The sequence below is a fragment of the Biomphalaria glabrata genome, chromosome 6, assembly GCF_947242115.1.
Source record: "Biomphalaria glabrata chromosome 6, xgBioGlab47.1, whole genome shotgun sequence".
In the NCBI taxonomy this organism is placed as follows: domain Eukaryota; kingdom Metazoa; phylum Mollusca; class Gastropoda; family Planorbidae; genus Biomphalaria; species Biomphalaria glabrata.
The window spans coordinates 33,203,268-33,228,022 of NC_074716.1; the positions used below are offsets into that span (position 1 = coordinate 33,203,268).

Sequence of the window (24,755 nt, forward strand, 5' to 3'; positions counted from 1 at the left end):
GTGACTTCACATACACCTGCTATTATAATTCACCTCACTTTGAGTTAGACTTATTTTGCCATTTTTAAAGAGAAGTCCTAATAATGTTCCCAAGGCTGCTGTGTGCCCCGCCTATATGACAATGTTTTTAACTTGTAATCTTTCACTTACTAAAATTTCTTCTGACCTAAAAATTGTCTCAGGCCACTACTGTTGATATATAGCTGAAGTAAAGGGTCTCTACCCCTCTTGCTACTCCACCAACTAGAAGAATGTAAGTTGGACCAAATCACTGTCATCAATTTTACTAGGTTGTGTTTGTAGATTTGTTGCATTTGTAAATGACAAATACTCATATGTTCTACTTGAACTATGCCTAATAAGCAAGTGTCTTTGTGTTTTTTAGATAAAGTATGAGATAAAATCAGTGAATACAGTCTCGACCAGCAAGTGTAACGGGCTTTGTAAAATACATGGCAACAAAATCCTAATACCTCAAAGATTGAGAATCACATCATGACATCACTTCTTAAGTATATCAATTATAAATCCAGAGTTAGGAAGTGACAGTCTTAAGATACTTTTACTCTAGATCAAGACTCTTGAACAAGGAATCTTATTTTCACCTTTCCTTGCTGTCTCCATTTCTTTGTTCTCCTACCAGTGATGACCTAAGTAGTACACCGTTTGGCAGGAGAGCATGTCCATGATACTTCAGCCACTTGACATGATCTTGTAACCTCAGAGTTTGTGGTATGGTGGTTTTCTAGCTAGGTTTGGGGAGAAAGTGCTTGTTCTTTTTTTACTTACTTCCTATAAAATGTAATGATCTCTGGCTGTACTTCACCTATCATCAGCCAGATTGTCTAAAGGGTACATGTAAAGTAATGACCAAACATGACTAGTGGACCATATGTTTTCATTAAGTTATTTTATGTTGAAATTTGGTCAGACCTGATTAGTAACGAAAGTATGACAGTATAGGAGCAACAAAGTCTGGGTTGTATTTAGGATGCTGTCAGCAAATAACATACACAATAAAATATTTTCTGAAAGTTTGTACTAATGATTGAACTAGAAATAAATGTGAATGAAAGACTCAACTCAAATATTTATAAATCATTGTATTTTATAATCTTTTTTTTTTTTTTATTTACAAAAACTTTGTTAAAAATTAAAAACAATAGAATGAGATTATAAGGCAGCCAACAGAAGGCAGTGTTTGACTCTACTTTAAGCAAAATACTAGATAAAACTTCCGGTTTTATCTTGATAGCTTCCCTTCGACCAATCCCTGTAGACAAAGACATAGGTAAATTCCTTTGGTCAGGCTTCGCTGTAGTGTAACAATTATTCTTGATGCAAAGATAACCCCGTTGAATAGCATTTAAGCTGTGTGCTAACAAAGGGAAGACTTCACTCTACATACTGTGAGGTAAACTCTTCTACACAGAAGTTACATGAAGTCTTTTAATTCATGTCGACATAACTCTCTTTGCTTCTTGGACACTACCCACGGCTCCCACACGTCGGTTGGGTTATTCAACTAAAAATCTTTCAGGCACATAAAAGCAATGAATTGTTTTTTTTTTCTTCATAAACTGCACCTTCGTTTAACCAGGGGTGGCCAACCTATTGCCAAAGTGGCGCATTTCACCCACTAGAACAGGGGTTCTCAACCTGTGGTCGCGACCCCTTTGGGGGTCGATTGACGATTTGCCAGGGGTCGCCTAAGACCATCGAAATAATGAATTGTTTTTGTCTATCCTTCTACCACTGTGTGTGTGTGCGGGGGGGGGGGTCGCGGCAGAGTGGGGGATCGTAAAAAGGGGTCGCCGAGCCTAAAAGGTTGAGAACCGCTGCACTAGAAAAACACAAAAAAAAGACAAAGTATGTATGCTAGCAAAAAATAACTGATTTATAGAACAAAAAAAAGTTCATCAGCAATTTAATTAACTAGCTATTACGAGACCCAAATCGACCGACAGGTTTATGATACATATACTAATGAGAGAAAAACCCTGACACGTTGGTTATATGTTATTGTTAACATTGTGCACATGTATGCTCTTTCTTTCTTTAGCCTTGGGCATTTTGGATGTTAGCTCTTTACGTTTTTTCTACTTAGAAAAACAAATGATGATAATTTCAACAATTTTAAAGAAATTATTCCTTAAGTCATTTGAAGTTAAAACCAGATGATCTTAGATATTTGAGGAAGTCTAGGAAATCAAGTTAATTTTAGTACACTAAAACCTCAATGACTGATAGAGTTACTGGAACAGTAATCTTGCTTAAAAGAATTTTAGATTATACACCAAGACGCTGTAGGTGTAACAATGTTGAACTTGTACTATGTTCTGGATACCATAATCTCAAGCCCTCACTGAAATGGAGTTTGATGATGATGATGGATACCAGCTGTAAAATATTTAATTAAAATGAGGAAAAAGAGGATAAAACAGAAGATAATTAAGAGAAAGTTGTGGTTTGTAAGTTTTCTAACTGACCAAACTACCATATTTTAAATGACTGAAGCTTGTAAAATTTGAAGCGACAAATCTGAATTAGAAGTGAAAAAAAATTGGCGCACTGAAGCAAAAGATTGACCACCCCTAGCATAAACAATCTACAAGCCATTGCTACAAAAAGAAACACAATTGGCGAGTCACAGCTTGAAGAGTTGGACAAGTTTATATACCTAGGCAGCATCATAGCAAACGATGGGGATGGACAAGTTTACATACCTAGGCAGCATCATAGCAAACGATGGGGATGGACAAGTTTACATACCTAGGCAGCATCATAGCAAAGGCAGCATCATAGCAAACGATGGGGATGGACAAGTTTACATACCTAGGCAGCATCATAGCAAACGATGGGGATGAGCAAGTTTACATACCTAGGCAGCATCATAGCAAACGATGGGGATGAGCAAGTTTACATACCTAGGCAGCATCATAGCAAACGATGGGGATGAGCAAGTTTACATACCTAGGCAGCATCATAGCAAACAATGGGGATGGACAAGTTTTCATACCTAGGCAGCATCATAGCAAACGATGGGGATGGACAAGTTTTCATACCTAGGCAGCATCATAGCAAACGATGGGGATGAGCAAGTTTACATACCTAGGCAGCATCATAGCAAACGATGGGGATGGACAAGTTTTCATACCTAGGCAGCATCATAGCAAACGATGGGGATGAGCAAGTTTACATACCTAGGCAGCATCATAGCAAACGATGGGGATGGACAAGTTTTCATACCTAGGCAGCATCATAGCAAACGATGGGGATGAGCAAGTTTACATACCTAGGCAGCATCATAGCAAACGATGGGGATGAACAAGTTTACATACCTAGGCAGCATCATAGCAAACGATGGGGATAGACAAGTTTTCATACCTAGGCAGCATCATAGCAAACGATGGGGATGAGCAAGTTTACATACCTAGGCAGCATCATAGCAAACGATGGGGATGGACAACTTTTCATACCTAGGCAGCATCATAGCAAACGATGGGGATGAGCAAGTTTACATACCTAGGCAGCATCATAGCAAACGATGGGGATGGACAAGTTTTCATACCTAGGCAGCATAATAGCAAACGATGAGGATGGACAAGTTTACATACCTAGGCAGCATCATAGCAAACGATGGGGATGGACAAGTTTACATACCTAGGCAGCATCATAGCAAAGGCAGCATCATAGCAAACGATGGGGATGAGCAAGTTTACATACCTAGGCAGCATCATAGCAAACGATGGGGATGAGCAAGTTTACATACCTAGGCAGCATCATAGCAAACGATGGGGATGAGCAAGTTTACATACCTAGGCTGCATCATAGCAAACGATGGGGATGGACAAGTTTACATACCTAGGCAGCATCATAGCAAACGATGGGGATGGACAAGTTTACATAGCCAGGCTGCATCATAGCAAACGATGGGGATGGACAAGTTTACATACCTAGGCAGCATCACAGCAAACGATGGGGATGGACAAGTTTACATACCTAGGCAGCATCATAGCAAACGATGGGGATGGACAAGTTTTCATACCTAGGCAGCATCATAGCAAACGATGGGGATGGACAAGTTTACATACCTAGGCAGCATCATAGCAAACGATGGGGTTGGACAAGTTTACATACCTAGGCAGCATCACAGCAAACGATGGGGATGGACAAGTTTTCATACCTAGGCAGCATCATAGCAAACGATGGGGATGGACAAGTTTACATACCTAGGCAGCATCATAGCAAACGATGGGGATGGAGAAGTTTACATACCTAGGCAGCATCATAGCAAACGATGGGGATGGACAAGTTTACATACCTAGGCAGCATCATAGCAAACAATGGGGATGGACAGGTTTACATACCTAGGCAGCATCATAGCAAACGATGGGGATGGACAAGTTTACAAAGCCAGGCTGCATCATAGCAAACGATGGGGATGAGCAAGTTTACATACCTAGGCAGCATCATAGCAAACGATGGGGATGGACAAGTTTACATACCTAGGCAGCATCATAGCAAACGATGGGGATGGACAAGTTTACATAGCCAGGCTGCATCATAGCAAACGATGGGGATGGACAAGTTTACATACCTAGGCAGCATCACAGCAAACGATGGGGATGGACAAGTTTTCATACCTATGCAGCATCATAGCAAACGATGGGGATGGACAAGTTTACATACCTAGGCAGCATCATAGCAAAGGCAGCATCATAGCAAACGATGGGGATGGACAAGTTTACATACCTAGGCAGCATCATAGCAAACGATGGGGATGAGCAAGTTTACATACCTAGGCAGCATCATAGCAAACGATGGGGATGAGCAAGTTTACATACCTAGGCAGCATCATAGCAAACGATGGGGATGAGCAAGTTTACATACCTAGGCAGCATCATAGCAAACAATGGGGATGGACAAGTTTTCATACCTAGGCAGCATCATAGCAAACGATGGGGATGGACAAGTTTTCATACCTAGGCAGCATCATAGCAAACGATGGGGATGAGCAAGTTTACATACCTAGGCAGCATCATAGCAAACGATGGGGATGGACAAGTTTTCATACCTAGGCAGCATCATAGCAAACGATGGGGATGAGCAAGTTTACATACCTAGGCAGCATCATAGCAAACGATGGGGATGGACAAGTTTTCATACCTAGGCAGCATCATAGCAAACGATGGGGATGAGCAAGTTTACATACCTAGGCAGCATCATAGCAAACGATGGGGATGAACAAGTTTACATACCTAGGCAGCATCATAGCAAACGATGGGGATAGACAAGTTTTCATACCTAGGCAGCATCATAGCAAACGATGGGGATGAGCAAGTTTACATACCTAGGCAGCATCATAGCAAACGATGGGGATGGACAACTTTTCATACCTAGGCAGCATCATAGCAAACGATGGGGATGAGCAAGTTTACATACCTAGGCAGCATCATAGCAAACGATGGGGATGGACAAGTTTTCATACCTAGGCAGCATAATAGCAAACGATGAGGATGGACAAGTTTACATACCTAGGCAGCATCATAGCAAACGATGGGGATGGACAAGTTTACATACCTAGGCAGCATCATAGCAAAGGCAGCATCATAGCAAACGATGGGGATGAGCAAGTTTACATACCTAGGCAGCATCATAGCAAACGATGGGGATGAGCAAGTTTACATACCTAGGCAGCATCATAGCAAACGATGGGGATGAGCAAGTTTACATACCTAGGCTGCATCATAGCAAACGATGGGGATGGACAAGTTTACATACCTAGGCAGCATCATAGCAAACGATGGGGATGGACAAGTTTACATAGCCAGGCTGCATCATAGCAAACGATGGGGATGGACAAGTTTACATACCTAGGCAGCATCACAGCAAACGATGGGGATGGACAAGTTTACATACCTAGGCAGCATCATAGCAAACGATGGGGATGGACAAGTTTTCATACCTAGGCAGCATCATAGCAAACGATGGGGATGGACAAGTTTACATACCTAGGCAGCATCATAGCAAACGATGGGGTTGGACAAGTTTACATACCTAGGCAGCATCACAGCAAACGATGGGGATGGACAAGTTTTCATACCTAGGCAGCATCATAGCAAACGATGGGGATGGACAAGTTTACATACCTAGGCAGCATCATAGCAAACGATGGGGATGGAGAAGTTTACATACCTAGGCAGCATCATAGCAAACGATGGGGATGGACAAGTTTACATACCTAGGCAGCATCATAGCAAACAATGGGGATGGACAGGTTTACATACCTAGGCAGCATCATAGCAAACGATGGGGATGGACAAGTTTACAAAGCCAGGCTGCATCATAGCAAACGATGGGGATGAGCAAGTTTACATACCTAGGCAGCATCATAGCAAACGATGGGGATGGACAAGTTTACATACCTAGGCAGCATCATAGCAAACGATGGGGATGGACAAGTTTACATAGCCAGGCTGCATCATAGCAAACGATGGGGATGGACAAGTTTACATACCTAGGCAGCATCACAGCAAACGATGGGGATGGACAAGTTTTCATACCTATGCAGCATCATAGCAAACGATGGGGATGGACAAGTTTACATACCTAGGCAGCATCATAGCAAACGATGGGGACGGACAGGTTTACATACCTAGGCAGCATCATAGCAAACGATGGGGATGGAGAAGTTTACATACCTAGGCAGCATCATAGCAAACGATGGGGATGGACAAGTTTACATACCTAGGCAGCATCAAAGCAAACGATGGGGATGGACAGGTTTACATACCTAGGCAGCATCATAGCAAACGATGGGGATGAACAAGTTTACATACCTAGGCAGCATCATAGCAAACGATGGGGATGGACAAGTTTACATACCTAGGCAGCATCATAGCAAACGATGGGGATGGAAAAGTTTACATACCTAGGCAGCATCATAGCATAGGCAGCATCATAGCATAGGCATAGGCAGTATCATAGCAAACGATGGGGATGGACAAGTTTACATACCTAGGCAGCATCATAGCAAACGATCGGGATGGACAAGTTTACATACCTAGGCAGCATCATAGCAAACGATGGGGATGGACAAGTTTACATACCTAGGCAGCATCACAGCAAACGATGGGGATGGACAAGTTTTCATACCTATGCAGCATCATAGCAAACGATGGGGATGGACAAGTTTACATACCTAGGCAGCATCATAGCAAACGATGGGGATGGACAAGTTTACATACCTAGGCAGCATCATAGCAAACGATGGGGATGGAAAAGTTTACATACCTAGGCAGCATCATAGCATAGGCAGCATCATAGCATAGGCATAGGCAGTATCATAGCAAACGATGGGGATGGACAAGTTTACATACCTAGGCAGCATCATAGCAAACGATGGGGATGGACAAGTTTACATACCTAGGCAGCATCATAGCAAACGATGGGGATGGACAAGTTTACATACCTAGGCAGCATCATAGCAAACGATGGGGATGGACAAGTTTACATAGCCAGGCTGCATCATAGCAAACGATGGGGATGGAGAAGTTTACATACCTAGGCAGCATCATAGCAAACGATGGGGATGGACAAGTTTACATACCTAGGCAGCATCATAGCAAACGATGGGGATGGACAGGTTTACATACCTAGGCAGCATCATAGCAAACTATGGGGATGGACAAGTTTACATAGCCAGGCTGCATCATTGCAAACGATGGGGATGGACAAGTTTACATACCTAGGCAGCATCACAGCAAACGATGGGGATGGACAAGTTTTCATACCTATGCAGCATCATAGCAAACGATGGGGATGGACAAGTTTACATACCTAGGCAGCATCATAGCAAACGATGGGGATGGACAGGTTTACATACCTAGGCAGCATCATAGCAAACGATGGGGATGGAGAAGTTTACATACCTAGGCAGCATCATAGCAAACGATGGGGATGGACAAGTTTACATACCTAGGCAGCATCATAGCATAGGCAGCATCATAGCATAGGCATAGGCAGTATCATAGCAAACGATGGGGATGGACAAGTTTACATACCTAGGCAGCATCATAGCAAACGATGGGGATGGACAAATTTACATACCTAGGCAGCATCATAGCAAACGATGGGGATGGACAAGTTTACATACCTAGGCAGCATCATAGCAAACGATGGGGATGGACAAGTTTACATAGCCAGGCTGCATCATAGCAAACGATGGGGATGGACAAGTTTACATACCTAGGCAGCATCACAGCAAACGATGGGGATGGACAAGTTTTCATACCTATGCAGCATCATAGCAAACGATGGGGATGGACAAGTTTACATACCTAGGCAGCATCATAGCAAACGATGGGGATGGAGAAGTTTACATACCTAGGCAGCATCATAGCAAACGATGGGGATGGACAAGTTTACATACCTAGGCAGCATCATAGCAAACGATGGGGATGGACAGGTTTACATACCTAGGCAGCATCATAGCAAACGATGGGGATGGACAAGTTTACATAGCCAGGCTGCATCATAGCAAACGATGGGGATGGACAGGTTTACATACCTAGGCAGCATCACAGCAAACGATGGGGATGGACAAGTTTTCATACCTATGCAGCATCATAGCAAACGATGGGGATGGACAAGTTTACATACCTAGGCAGCATCATAGCAAACGATGGGGATGGACAGGTTTACATACCTAGGCAGCATCATAGCAAACGATGGGGATGGAGAAGTTTACATACCTAGGCAGCATCATAGCAAACGATGGGGATGGACAAGTTTACATACCTAGGCAGCATCATAGCAAACGATGGGGATGGACACGTTTACATAGCCAGGCTGCATCATAGCAAACGATGGGGATGGACAAGTTTACATACCTAGGCAGCATCACAGCAAACGATGGGGATGGACAAGTTTTCATACCTATGCAGCATCATAGCAAACGATGGGGATGGACAAGTTTACATACCTAGGCAGCATCATAGCAAACGATGGGGATGGACAAGTTTACATACCTAGGCAGCATCATAGCAAACGATGGGGATGGACAAGTTTACATACCTAGGCAGCATCATAGCATAGGCAGCATCATAGCATAGGCATAGGCAGTATCATAGCAAACGATGGGGATGGACAAGTTTACATACCTAGGCAGCATCATAGCAAACGATGGGGATGGACAAGTTTACATACCTAGGCAGCATCATAGCAAACGATGGGGATGGACAAGTTTACATACCTAGGCAGCATCATAGCAAACGATGGGGATGGACAAGTTTACATAGCCAGGCTGCATCATAGCAAACGATGGGGATGGAGAAGTTTACATACCTAGGCAGCATCATAGCAAACGATGGGGATGGACAAGTTTACATACCTAGGCAGCATCATAGCAAACGATGGGGATGGACAGGTTTACATACCTAGGCAGCATCATAGCAAACTATGGGGATGGACAAGTTTACATAGCCAGGCTGCATCATTGCAAACGATGGGGATGGACAAGTTTACATACCTAGGCAGCATCACAGCAAACGATGGGGATGGACAAGTTTTCATACCTATGCAGCATCATAGCAAACGATGGGGATGGACAAGTTTACATACCTAGGCAGCATCATAGCAAACGATGGGGATGGACAGGTTTACATACCTAGGCAGCATCATAGCAAACGATGGGGATGGAGAAGTTTACATACCTAGGCAGCATCATAGCAAACGATGGGGATGGACAAGTTTACATACCTAGGCAGCATCATAGCATAGGCAGCATCATAGCATAGGCATAGGCAGTATCATAGCAAACGATGGGGATGGACAAGTTTACATACCTAGGCAGCATCATAGCAAACGATGGGGATGGACAAATTTACATACCTAGGCAGCATCATAGCAAACGATGGGGATGGACAAGTTTACATACCTAGGCAGCATCATAGCAAACGATGGGGATGGACAAGTTTACATAGCCAGGCTGCATCATAGCAAACGATGGGGATGGACAAGTTTACATACCTAGGCAGCATCACAGCAAACGATGGGGATGGACAAGTTTTCATACCTATGCAGCATCATAGCAAACGATGGGGATGGACAAGTTTACATACCTAGGCAGCATCATAGCAAACGATGGGGATGGAGAAGTTTACATACCTAGGCAGCATCATAGCAAACGATGGGGATGGACAAGTTTACATACCTAGGCAGCATCATAGCAAACGATGGGGATGGACAGGTTTACATACCTAGGCAGCATCATAGCAAACGATGGGGATGGACAAGTTTACATAGCCAGGCTGCATCATAGCAAACGATGGGGATGGACAGGTTTACATACCTAGGCAGCATCACAGCAAACGATGGGGATGGACAAGTTTTCATACCTATGCAGCATCATAGCAAACGATGGGGATGGACAAGTTTACATACCTAGGCAGCATCATAGCAAACGATGGGGATGGACAGGTTTACATACCTAGGCAGCATCATAGCAAACGATGGGGATGGAGAAGTTTACATACCTAGGCAGCATCATAGCAAACGATGGGGATGGACAAGTTTACATACCTAGGCAGCATCATAGCAAACGATGGGGATGGACACGTTTACATAGCCAGGCTGCATCATAGCAAACGATGGGGATGGACAAGTTTACATACCTAGGCAGCATCACAGCAAACGATGGGGATGGACAAGTTTTCATACCTATGCAGCATCATAGCAAACGATGGGGATGGACAAGTTTACATACCTAGGCAGCATCATAGCAAACGATGGGGATGGACAAGTTTACATACCTAGGCAGCATCATAGCAAACGATGGGGATGGACAAGTTTACATACCTAGGCAGCATCATAGCAAACGATGGGGATGGACAGGTTTACATACCTAGGCAGCATCATAGCAAACGATGGGGATGGACAAGTTTACATAGCCAGGCTGCATCATAGCAAACGATGGGGATGTACAAGTTTACATACCTAGGCAGCATCACAGCAAACGATGGGGATGGACACGTTTTCATACCTATGCAGCATCATAGCAAACGATTGGGATGGACAAGTTTACATACCTAGGCAGCATCATAGCAAACGATGGGGATGCCTAACATGAAATTTTCCCCGACAACATGAATTACGCATACCAAGAGTTACGATGACATGGAGATCAATACGAGGAAAGCGCAAACAGGGACGTCACACTTTCAGGGTGGACCTCAGAGCAGTGAACACCAGGTGGGAAAAGGCTTCAGATATTGCCAGTGACAGATCTTTGTGGAGACAGCTTACCGCCCAATGGAGGATCTAAGTCTAAGTAAGTCAACACTTGGAGAAATGATTTTATTTTAACCTGTGTGTGTTTGTGTGCAAGCAAAAGAGCACGAATGTGAAAACCAGTCAAGTCTACTTACATACAAGAGCATCAGAAACACGCAGACGACAATGCAAACTTCCGGTCTGTTGGAACTGTTGTATGCTTTGTTTATTGCTAAAAGAATTTCGAGGAAGTGTTAACAATTTTACTATTCAATCTCTACATTCTCAACAAACACAATAAAGTAATGACAAGAGAAAAAATACCCCACAGATATATAAACATGATTTAGATTATGTTTTTTAGGGTTGACTCCCAAGAAAAAAATGTTTCCGAAAAATATTTGAAAAAGACATTTAAAAAATTATTTATACACTAGAAAAAGTCTCAGAGTAAAGGTTGGGAAAAGGCGGCAAGGAAAACCTATTGGGTTCAGAACTCAGCTGTTACATTTATCAAAAGTTTCTCATGAATTGTAAATTTTTCACAACAAAATCAATCTTCAAATGATCATGACAAATTCATGCGCAATTACATAGACTGATACTGAAGTGCGATAGACCTTCGAGGGCGCATGTCGACAGTTACGCCTGAAATGTCGTCCAGTCATCTTTTTCTTCACGTGCCTTTTGGTCACGAAGACGTCATCAGAACGACGGTAGGCCTATGGGGCGCGGGAAAACTTTGACCGTTCTAATGCAAGAAAGACGGGTAGAATCGCCAATGCAAAGACATACTGAAATGTTTTCTTTTATAAAAGTTTGGAGTCCATCTTGTTTCAGTTGTCTTGTGGTGACAGGACAACTCTTCATTGAATACTTTTAGTTTTTAAACATTAGAGAGTCGAGGTGGCCGAGTGGCTTGGCTCCCTAACCGAGGCTCTCGAGTTCGAATCTCGGTGAAGACTGGGATTTTTAATGATGGGATTTCTAGGACGCCTTGAAAAATATATGAAATATAAAAAAATCAAATCAAAAGCTACATAAGAGAGACAATGTTGATAAACGCTGATATGATAAATACGCTGATGTTTCGTAGCACAAAGACATTTTTTAAAATTTCATTTAGAAAATTAAACAAAAGATATGTGCAAAATAACAATCTACCTTCTAAAGCCTTCGCAATCGACAAGTTGACATTGGGCTCATTATAGAATTTTGGACACATGGAAATGGCGAATGCCATCCACTGACCAGTAGCGTTGACCTTTGCCCACACGTTTTCTGCGACACTGACCAGGCCGGGACAGACATTGCACCGTTGCCTCAGTGGCACGTCTGAGTAGTATCCAGGAGGACAGGGCAAGCAGGTGTTATTGGAAGATAGGTAGTGGCCAAGTGAACAGCCTCCTAGTCAGTGCATACAACAAGTGAATAATGAAAGCTGTTAAGTTATCTACATAAGTCATATATCTACACATCAGGAAATGACTAACTTACTAGCCACGTGAAGTACGCGTCAAGGTTGCCAGAGAAGTGTAAACAGAAAGCTTTTTACATTCTAGTAGCTTCTAGTTTCTTCACAAAAAAAAAAATGAATTTAAAGGAGATAGTTGGTTTCCGGCATGGGCCTAGCCAGGATTTTTTTCGGGGGGGGGGGGGGTTTGGGGGGGGGGCCCAGCGAATTTTTTTTAAAAATATGTATTTATGTGTGTGTGTGTGTAAATAATCTTTATTGCATTCTGACCCTTCATTCTTTCGGAAGACGTTTATTGTGCCCTAGAATAGGTTCTTTCATGAGTTAGTGGGAAAATTGTAGATTCCCCGCCTTTATTAGCAAGAGGGTCTGGGGGAGCGCTAGGAGCTTCCCCAGCGCGGGGCGAAGCCCCGCCGCCAAGCACTATTTCTGATATTGAAAGCCAACAAAATGCATATTCTGAGGTATCTACAGTGCATTTTCCTGCTATTAAAAAGTTTGATTTCAAAAACCTAATGTGCTATTCTTACTGACTTAGACCCTCCCGCGCCGTTTGGCGCATTTGCCGTCAAGCTGTTTCCATAAAATTGTAGATTCCCTGCCATTATTAGCAATGGGGTCTGGGGAGCGCTAGCGCGGGGCGAAGCCCCGCCGCCAAGCACTATTTCTGGTATTGAAAGCCAACAAAATGCATATTCTGAGGTATCTACAGTGCATTTTCCTGCTATTAAAAAGTTTTATTTCAAAAACCTAATGTGCTATTCTTACTGACTTAGACCCTACCGCGCCGTTCGGAGCATTTGACGTCAAGCTGTTTCCATACAAATCTGTCACTGGTAATGTCTGAAGCCTCTTCCCACCTGCCATGAGGACCTCAATGAATGAGTGGCGTCAAGTTGTACTACGATATCATTGCAACTCTTCTTATGCGTAATTCATTTTGTCGGAGAACATGTCCCGCAAACCTCATGCGACGCTCTGTCACAATCTTACTAAAGGGTCGACTCGCAGTTCGGCATAGGATTTCCTTGAATTAAACCCGATCTCTATAACTGACTACTAAAATCTGTCTTAGCCATCTTTGTTGAGCCACATTTAGTGTTTTTCAGTTTCGGCAGATGACTATTCACTGCAGTTTATTAAGGGAGCCCTGCCACTGGTAAAAATGTGTAACCACTCTTGAATACGCTCTTGGAATTAAGTGACTGTAGTTTGCTTTAGATTTTATATCGAAAAGAGAAGTTTTATCGTCAAAATCATCTGTTGGGGGTTTTCCACCTCAAAATGCTCTGTAGGGGGATCTTAAACTCAAAACCATCTGGAGGGGTTTTAAACTTTAAACAAACGCCATCTGTAGAAGAGGGGTTTAAACTCAAAACCCCCGATTGGATTGGCTACGCTCAAATAATTTTAGTGTGTAATTTGCTTTTTTTTATATTGAAGAGGTATTTTTAGCATTAAACCCCTCTGAATGGGGGTTTAAGCTCAAAATCCCTTTTGGCAACGCTCATAGCATTTTGAGTGCGTAATTTGCTTTTTTTCTTACACTGAAGATGTATTTTTTAGCCTCAAACCCCCTTGTCGGGAGGAGGGGGTTTAAACTCAAAACCCCTTTGGCTGCGTTCATAGATTTTAGTGTGAGTAATTTGCTTTTATTTATATTGAAGAGGTACTTTTTAGCTTCAAACTCCACTGGAGGGGAGTTTAAACTCAAAACCCCTTTGACTACACTCAAAACATTTTGAGTGTATAATTTGCTTTGTTTTTATTATTAAAGAGGTATTTTTTACCTTCAAACCCCGCTGAAGTGGGGTTTAAACTAAAAACTAAGTCAAAACCCATTTAGCTACGCTCATAACATTTTGAGTGCGTAATTAACTTTTTTTTTATATTGAAGAGGGGGTTTATCGTAAATTTTGAAGGGGGTTTTAAAATCAAAATCTCACTTAACTGTGCTCTTGGAATTAGGGGATTTTCGTTTGCATTTTTGTTTTTTTTTGTTTTATAGAAGGGGGGGGGGGTTAACTGCAAAAACCCCAAGTAGGGGGTTTAAAACTCAAAACCCATAGTAGGGGGTTTTAAACACAAAACCCCTGGTAGGGGTTTTTAAACTCAAACCCCCCTGGTAGGGGGTTTTAAACTCAAAACCCCCTGGTAAGGGGTTTTAAGCTCAAAACCCCATTGGTTGTGCTGGGGAAATTGATGGTTTAGTATTAAAATCTCAACTTAAATAAACAAAATCAAAGCAAAAAATCATTCACTAAATTCCGATCCCCCCCTCCAAGGGGGGGGGGATTTCATTTCGGGGGGGGGGGGGTTGAACCCCCCCCCCGGCTACGCCCATGGTTTCCGGTATCAAAAAATGAGAGAGCTTTCTATTTCTGAGTCTGGTAATCTACACATAAGGGAAACAAGCTCATGACCCGGAAAGTCAGTCATTCAGCTCATAAGTTACAAGCTTTCAAGTCTAGTTGATAATTTAGTATTTGTGCTTAATACCAGAAAATTAGAGAACTTTCGGTTTTTGAGTCTGGTAATCTATAAATAATTTTAACGCAGCATAGCACATTGTCCGGATATGGCCCGCGTGCCGTAAGTTGGACGTCAATGGCTTAGACCAATTGTCAGTATATATAAGTCAAAATGTTTTCTCTGGTTAGCCAATTCTAAAAATAAACGAGCCCACTGCAATCACTGCTGTAATTGCGTGTGACTATTGTGACTTATTTTGCTAGTTTATAAAGCAGTATCTAATTTGTATCTAAGTTGTATCAAATGATAACCTACGGCAAACGGCGCCTATCTTGTCATCATACGCCCCCAAAGTTCCTGGTTGACACCCTTCTCCGTCGATGACGTGGGGCATGCTGGCGTTGTTCGGGATGTTCATTTGCTGGACTAGTGAGTCGATCAAACTTGTACTCTCCCCTCTGACCAGTTCGCTGTTGACCGCATCAGAAAACTTGGTGGTCAGTTTGAGGAAAAGCTGAAGAAGAAGAAAACAATAAACAAACAAAAAACTAACTTCAAAGCTATGTTCCACAAACTTCAAAGCTATGTCCCACAAACTTCAAAGCTATGTCCCACAAACTTCAAAGCTATGTCCCACAAACTTCAAAGCTATGTCCCACAAACTTCAAAGCTATGTTCGACAAACTTCAAAGCTATGTTCCACAAACTTCAAAGCTATGTTCCACAAACATCAAAGCTATGTTCCACAAACTTCAAAGCTCTGTTCCACAAACATCAAAGCTATGTTTTACCAACTTCAAAGCTATGTCCCACAAACTTCAAAGCTATGTTCCACAAACTTCAAAGCTATGTTCCACAAACTTCAAAGCTATGTTCCACAAATTTCAAAGCTATGTTCGACAAACTTCAAAGCTATGTTCCACAAACTTCAAAGCTATGTTCCACGAACTTCAAAGCTATGTTCCACAAACTTCAAAGCTATGCTCGACAAACTTCAAAGCTATGTTCCACAAACTTCAAAGCTATGTTCCACAAACTTCAAGGCTATGTTCCACAAACTTCAAAGCTATGTTCCACGAACTTCAAAGCTATGTTCCACAAACTTCAAAGCTATGTCCCACAAACTTCAAAGCTATGTTTGACAAACTTCAAAGCCATGTTCCACAAACTTCAAAGCCATGTTCGACAAACTTCAAAGCTATGTTCCACAAACTTCAAAGCCATGTTCCACAAACTTCAAAACTATATTCCACAAACTTCAAAGCTATGTTCGACAAACTTCAAAGCTATGTTCGACAAACTTCAAAGCCATGTTCCACAAACTTCAAAGCCATGTTCGACAAACTTCAAAGCTATGTTCCACAAACTTCAAAGCTATATTCCACAAACTTCAAAGCTATGTTCGACAAGCTTCAAAGCTATGTTCGACAAACTTCAAAGCTATGTTCCACCAAATTCAAAGCTATGTTCGACAAATGTTTATTTTGACAAGAAGATTATGAATTCACGCGGAAGACCAGGATTGCAATGGAATTTCCACAATTGAGTATTGTCGTCGACTACTCTGTGGCCTGGTTTAAATCTGCTGTCTATATTCTTCCATTTGGAGAAAGTGGTGGACCTTGACTTTGTCGCTGCCATACCTCTATAAAACAAGTCTTGTAACAAGTTAATCTTTTGATGATGTGCTGAAGTTGTTAGACCAATGTTGTTAGACTTTTCAATATTGGATTATTTCATATGCATGGAATTTGAAGGGTTGCGATTCTAGTTAATGAATCTCATAGAGTATACAATATAGTGCTCACTTTCATGGATTTAGAAAACTTGAGTATTTTTTCTTTTTTTTATATGTTTAACGTTTTACATGTTTTTTTGTTTTGTTTTGCACCTTCCATCCCTCCTCAAGAACGGAAGATTACATCTTCCATCCCTCCTCAAGAACTGCTAATTTCATCTTTCATTCTACCTCAAGAACTGAAGATTACATCTTCCATTTATCCTCATGAAGAAAGATTACATCTTAAATCCCTCCTCAAGAACTGAAGATTACTCAATCATGCTGAGATTTACTGACTTTGGTGTCTGCACTGAACTATATTACAAGTGCCAGACAATGCCTCGGATACGTTCGGTTTTCCAAATAACTCTTTGCTTTTTTCTTTCTCTATATTCGGATTCACATTTTTACTCTATTCAAGTTAGTTAGGTTGTTGAGTAAAGGCGAATTCAAAGAGCATTCAAAAAAATATTTCCATTTCAACATCAAAAGTTCAATAGAACAAAATAATAACAAGCTATCACAACTTATCATTGGAACTCTTGTTTCCATTCAGTGACAAAATGTTGGTTTTTTTCTAAAACAAAAAAATAAAAAAATAGCTAAATGGCGATGATGACTAAATTTTGTGATCAAGAAATATTTGACACCCATGATAAGTTTACATTGTTCGTTTGAGCAGACAAGAATAGCAAAGTAGCTGGCAAGCAAAGTATTGAAGCACAATTGTCCGCATTAATTGTTAGAGAGCACAGAATGAGTCGCTTTACAAAGTGTTGAAGCACAATTGTCCGCATTAATTGTTAGAGAGCACAGAATGAGTCGCTTTACAAAGTGTTGAAGCACAATTGTCCGCATTAATTGTTAGAGAGCACAGAATGAGTCGCTTTACAAAGTGTTGAAGCACAATTGTCCGCATTAATTGTTAGAGAGCACAGAATGAGTCGCTTTACAAAGTATCGCCCCCCCCCTGGGGTTGAAACAAAGTGAAATCATTACTAAATATACTAGAAGTGTATAGTTACTTTTGATTCATTGTTACTACATGCAAGAAGAAGACTCGCCACCCGACATGACGAGGAGATTTTGGACCTCTGACACAATCTGAAAATAGAGACAATAAAGAGAGAAATCAATACATTTTGTGTGGAAATATAAAGTCAAAATCATTTGAATCACTAGATTTGTGTGCTGATATAGAGTAATTAAAAACTTAAATACAAATGATTGGATCAGTAGCAAGATAAAAGGAAATCTAAACTCATCAAACTTGAAACCTTTACAGTCCTGAGCGCTTATTGACGTGCCAGTGCAGGTGTGATTTAGGCAGACGTGACCCAATAACAGTGGTACAATCAGAGAACGTTGTTTCCTCCAAGACAACTTCTAGGTCAATCTTTTATTTCACATTTACGCCTGACCTTAACAAGAATTCTATTTTATTTTAAAAACAAGCAAAATGAAAAAAAAAAAAAAAAAAAGAAAGATCCTTACAAAAGATACAAAGATAGCTTATCTGAAGGAGAAGAACTCCCCCCTAAAACTATATATATCTCTCAGTAATTACAAGTTATTTCCCTTATTCGATATTAAACAAAAATATTAATTACAAATAATTCATTGACTAATTGTTTTTTTTTTAACGATTCATTCTTTGTCAGATACATTAAATAATTATTTAAAAGTATGAACTTGATCAAAGAATGCTTGAGGGAAAAATTGCGTTAATAATCATTTAAGGGGACTAAACCCAACGATGGCTGCCTGGTCGTGCGGTTAGCGCGCTGGACTGTCGTTCGGATTTATCGACGGTCGAGGGTTCAAACCCTGCCCGCTGCCATCCCCCGTCGTCCTGCGGGAGGTTTGGACTAGGAAGTAAACTATCTTCAACTCTGAAGGAACATCCGAAACATGTAAAACATTTTACAAAACATTTTTTACAAATTTAGCCTTATATGTTAATATTGAAGGATTAGTTTCCCTTGTTGGCATCAAATAAAATAATTAATTGCCAGTAATTAATTGACTAAGTGGTTAGTTTTATTTATTTATTCATATCTTGTCGATACCAATGAATAATTTTGCGAAGTTTCAACTTGATCCGAGAATGGATGTGAGACAGAGCGAGCTGATATAAGCTTTGTAATAATGATCCACTATCTAAAAAAAAAACGTGTGTCAATAAAGTCTTTTGTAAGATACAATTTTGAATATCTGCAACAAATAATTCAACTCAGAAAGATTGAACGTTAGGCCTACACCCAGAGATCTAAGTTTTTCACTCACTCAAGAATGTTTACAGTCCTCGATGCAAATACAATGCTGGAGTTGTCACTTGAAACTTTGGCAGTGATCAACGAGGAGCAGAGAGTGCTATGGCTAATTATCACTTTAATGGCAATACTTTGTGGCCTCATTAATGCTGAAACATGCAAGACCAGTTATTAATATCTAATATAAAAATGAGAAAGTAAGGCGTATGTATGTATGTATGTATGTATGTATGTCCCGAATAAAAATCAAAACCGTTTGACCAATCTTGATAAACTTTGGCATACATGTTCCATAGATCATGGCGGAGACTGTAGCGTATGTTTAATGTCCCTCCAAAAACCAGAAGGGCCTAAAAGAAAGTGCCTACTTGTATCTGTACTAAAGAGAGAAACTTTTGAACCAATCGGCTAAACTCAATAAAAAAAAAACACCAAATATGTAATTTAATAGTAGGAGTTAATTAATATTTTTGTATATATATATAAATGAAATAATTGTTAATGTTTTCAGAGACATGGTTGTAAACATGGAGTTATTCTCCTTAGATAAGCTTTGTTGTTGTTGTTTTTTTAACAGTAATTTAATATTTAGCTTTTTTTAAAAAATTATTAGTATATTTTGCATGTTTTTTTTTTAAATATTTCTTTTATCATCTTTATGTTCTGCTAATAATTTCAAGTTGCAGTACTGGTCATTCAAGCATTTTTTTCTATTATGCTATAACTTATTTTATTGTACTAAAAAAGTGTATACAAATTATTATATCTTGATCTCACATGATTTGAAACATGTCTAGTTTATCACTACTTCTGTCTTCTTTACATCGGATACACCAAAGACACTGTCTAAGGACGTCCCCAAATAGATCTAGATGTAAATAAAAAAAAAGATGTGAAAATATTTACGGTTGCAGTCTGGGATGAAGTCAGGTTTCCATGGTTTCCCGTCTGGTTTACACTCGAACCTGCCATCTAGTGGAGAGTTTAGAGCAATATCGAAGCCTGAGTGACACACGAGGGACAGCTGGATGACACCAGACCACACTGAACGCTTGGGAGGTACGAGATTTTGAAGATACGGTGTCATGCATGGAATACCTGGTGATAGAAACGTCAAGGATTTGTTCAGGGATAGATCTGTATAGACTACAAGATGTAGATGTCAGGTGTAGAGGTTCATTAAAGATAGAAGTTTAACTAATTGATTGATTTTTAATTTGTTCATAGAGCATGAGCTTGTATGTGAAGTCGATGGAATGAGTAGAAGTGCTCGAAAAATTGATTGCCAAAATGGAAACATACAAGAAAGATAACAAGCAAAATAAAACCAATTCTAAAAAAATAAAGAAACAAACAACAAAGCTTATCTAAGGTAAAGAACTCCGCATTTACAACTATATGTCTCAATAATGTAGTCTTTATTTCCCTTATTTGATATCAAAACAATAATTAATTCCCAATAATTAATGACTAATTAGTTTTTTTAAAAACTTGATTCGTGTTTTGTTAGGTGCAATAAATAATTGATCCCGAGAAATGTACGTGTTCAATTATCTAAGGGGCCGCAACGCTAAACATTTAGCTCTAGCAGTGAATACTGAAGAATTCATTTCCCGTATTGGTATCAAAGAAAATAATTAATATCTAGTAATTTATTGACCAATTGGTTAATTTTCTTTTTATTGATACGTGTTTTTCTACGCCATGTTTCAACTTGAGTGTGAGACCGACAGACAAATAGACAGACAGACAGAGTGAGTTGATATAAACTTTGTAAAAACCTACAAGAAACAAACACAGAGTGTATGTACACGTTGTATAAAAAAAAAGACTTTAAACTTACTTCTTAAGTCAGTGAATGCACAGACAACACTTAATGAGACTACTAGGACTAGAATGGTTTCTCTTAGAGGGGGTAAGTTCGGAACAGACTTCTCCTGTTGTACTGGCGCCATAGTTCTGTTCAAGAGAAATAACCATAAGTGTCATCAGATCAATTCATTGGAAACTAATTTCTGAACTATGACTTGGCTTTTGTTTTATTTAGAATATATTTGTAGATCAATCTGAATGTTGACGCAGTAAGTGTGCAATGGATGAGCCTGTCATAACTGTCTGCCATAATGCCCCGGCACAGCGTCATCAGATCAACTTATTTGCAACTTATAAAATATAAGCTGGTGCTAACTGCGTAAATATCTTCGTTACGATGTAATGAAGTGCGTTTATTGACCAGACTGTTCCTGTGTTTATTGACTAGACTGTTCCTGTGTTTATTGACCAGACTGTTCCTGTGTTTATTGACCAGACTGTTCCTGTATTCACTACCACGTCCATGTGTTCAGTCTTTGAGAATGTTTCAAGGGTTTCACTAAGAAGAAAAGGAGCTAGAGTTGTAAAAGGAATATAAATCTAAGTCAGTGTTTCCCTGTATAGATGTTCCACGAACTACTGGAATATTTAAATAGTAGGCTAAATCTAAGTCAGTGTTTCCCTGTATAGATGTTCCACGAACTACTGGAATAATTAAATAGTAGGCTAAATCTAAGTCAGTGTTTCCCTGTATAGATGTTCCACGAACTACTGGAATATTTAAATAGTAGGCTAAATCTAAGTCAGTGTGTCCCTGTATAGATGTTCCACGAACTACTGGAATATTTAAATAGTAGGCTAAATCTAAGTCAGTGTTTCCCTGTATAGATGTTCCACGAACTACTGGAATAATTAAATAGTAGGCCACCACGTGAAAGAATCTCTCTAAAAAATAAGCTAAGTGTTCCACTAAATACTCAAAATTGCGAAGTGTTCCGTTAAGGAAAAAGTTTGGGAAACACTGACCTAAGTAGTAGGCATATAGATCTAAGTAGAATATTTATTTTAAGTTATTCAAAACTAGATGATAACTCTATTCTATATATTTAGGGGTCTTTATCTGCAGGTGCGCAGATTAGGCCAGATCCGACCATACTTGACAACGGAGTCAACAAAAAAGCTAGCTGTGGCATTCATACTCTGCCGTCTTGACTACTGCAACGCCGTGCTAGCAGGTATACACGATGACAAAACTGAAATCGCCAATCTGCAGCGAGTTCAGACCACAACGCTGCAAGACTAGTCCTACCAAAGACACGAGGAGATGCTGCTATTGCCCTCTTGCGCACTCCCCATTGGCTTCCTGTGAAAGCGAGAATCGACAACAAGGTGGCCACACTTTGTCATCAGTGCATCTACAATAAAGAAATACTCTTGTCCCTTAGAGAACTGATCACTTCATATGTCCCCCAGAGAACACTGCGCTCCTTGGACTCAACACTTCTAGTGATTCTACGTTTCTCCATCAAAAGCTACGGTTTGCGGGCATTTTCAGTGCACGGACCAAAGATTTGGAACTCACTCCTCATTGATCTTAGACAACATGTTTCACTACATTCAAGCAGAACATTAAGACCTATCTGTTTAAACTTATTTAGATGAGTTTGTCATGGTATCTCTCGTGATTAGGTTTGTCATGTTATCACAGTACCTTGAGCCTACATTATGGTCTCTATACATTAAATTATTATTAGATAATTAGTATAAAAAAAGACTACATCTAGAATGGTAAGAAGAAAGATCTCAATGCAGTGGACACCATTTGGAAGAGGCTGCAAAAATATGCTGGAGAAGGTTTCTGTGCAGGCAGCTTGCCGCCTAGTGCGCTGAATGGTTTAAGTATATTAAGTGTAGTCTGAGTACGTTTTAAGTTTAGAAAGTTACTAGATCTAGAATGTAACAGATTCTGTTCTATGGTATGCAACTTTACAATTACAATGAGTATGAGTATGAGGGATCTAGCTCTAGGTCTAGATTCTAGATAGATTGAAATCTTCATCTAGAATTGCATTTGCTAATGACCAATTTATTGCTATCAGCCATTTAATATATCAAACTTACCTTTTATTTCAATTATTAAACTTATAAAAATAAAATTATGAAAATATGTAATATAAATACATCTAATATCTAATAAGAACACATATTTGATTAGGCTATAGTTTTTTTTTAAGAGAAATATGCATAGGAAATGACGTCATTCATGCGTTCAACTCAAAGGAGTTTCGCGACCATTCTTATTAGCTGTAAGAAATACTCCATAGTTTGCTTTCAATTTTATTTCACAATTGTCATAGAAGGAGTGCCTCAAACGTCCCACTTTTCCATTTACACCATGAAACAGTTCGAGTAAATTTTTGTTTTACATGAAAGTAATAAGGACAAGTTTTCTAACCCTCTACAATGTGTAGGACGCAATCATCTTCTTTTTTTTTGAAGTAACGTCTGTATTTTATAAGATAAATAACATTGTTTTGTTAGAAGCATATTATTCCATTTCGTAAAAGAAGCTGATTTAACAGATGACATGCACTGATAAGCGTGGGTGATATCGGTGTGGGGTTGACCTTTCTTGCTTGATGCTTCTCGTGTGCCATATCACTAGTCCTTTGACTTTCGACGTTGGGGTGCTGTGACAGTTCACGTAACCCAATCCCTCCATTTTTTCCGGTCAGCAGTTGTTCTTAGCAGGATATCCTTCTCCTATCCAGGCAGCTTCTCCTTCTCCTATCCAGGCAGCTTCTCCTTCTCCTATCCAGGCAGCTTCTCCTTCTCCTATCCAGGCAGCTTCTCCTTCTTCTTGCTCCCTCCACTGTACCTTAAAGAATGACTTTTGACAGTGAGATATTGCCGAACCAGTTCAACTTTCGTCTCTTCACAGTATTGAGGTGTTTATCTTTTTTGCCAGCAGGAGTATTGACTTCTTTCCTGGTATCTGATATCCAGCATTGTTCTGTAGCATTTACTTTTAAAGGCCTGAATTTTTCTTTCAACCTCAGCCTCAGTGTCCAACTTTCACGCCCATATAGTAGGGCCGTCCTTACGTTATTGGATGCCCTAGGAAAAATGAATTTGGTGGCCCATAATGAACCGTACGTGACGTTTTGGCGCGGCCGTTTTGGCGCGAGCCGTTTTGGCGCTGGGGACATTTTGGCGCGAGATATAATTTGACGATAATTTAATAAGCACGTAGCGTTTATAACGTATTTATAGAGTATTTTTTTCACTCTACCATAATATTGTATGTATAGTATGAATTCTAACACCGTCCAGCGAATTGTTTTTTTTTTATATAAATATAAAGGTTTTGCTTATTTCATGAACATAGGCCTATAATAAGTCAGATTCCTGAATAGTAATGACATGCTATCCCCTCCCCTTTATTTATATGTGAGTTCTGCTAATCGCACTGGATGACATTTTTCGATTTCTTTCCAAAAGACATTTTTTTTTATTTGACATAAGTGTAATACTTTCATATAACAAAAACCATTTTAACATCTAAAGCTTTATTGCGCTGAATGACGAGAATAACTCCACACATAGTACAGATTAAGACACGGAATGTGGTCAGTACAAACTCTAACGTGAATCTACCAATGCTAACAAA

At 40.1% G+C, this 24,755-nt stretch overlaps 1 protein-coding gene across 1 annotated transcript; it reads right to left on the reverse strand.

The window, feature by feature from the left end:
- Positions 1–1,109: 1,109 nt before the first annotated feature.
- Positions 1,110–23,332, reverse strand: LOC106068594 (uncharacterized). Its single transcript, XM_056031416.1, has 9 exons — positions 23,207–23,332; positions 21,117–21,232; positions 20,180–20,371; positions 19,287–19,422; positions 18,026–18,104; positions 15,536–15,734; positions 12,439–12,681; positions 11,430–11,506; positions 1,110–1,273 (listed from the first exon to the last, which is right to left on the reverse strand). Exons 2-9 carry the CDS (start codon positions 21,226–21,228, stop codon positions 1,244–1,246), a joined length of 1,068 nt encoding a protein of 355 aa, XP_055887391.1. The 5' UTR covers positions 21,229–21,232; positions 23,207–23,332; the 3' UTR covers positions 1,110–1,243.
- Between the last annotated feature and the right edge of the window lie 1,423 nt (positions 23,333–24,755).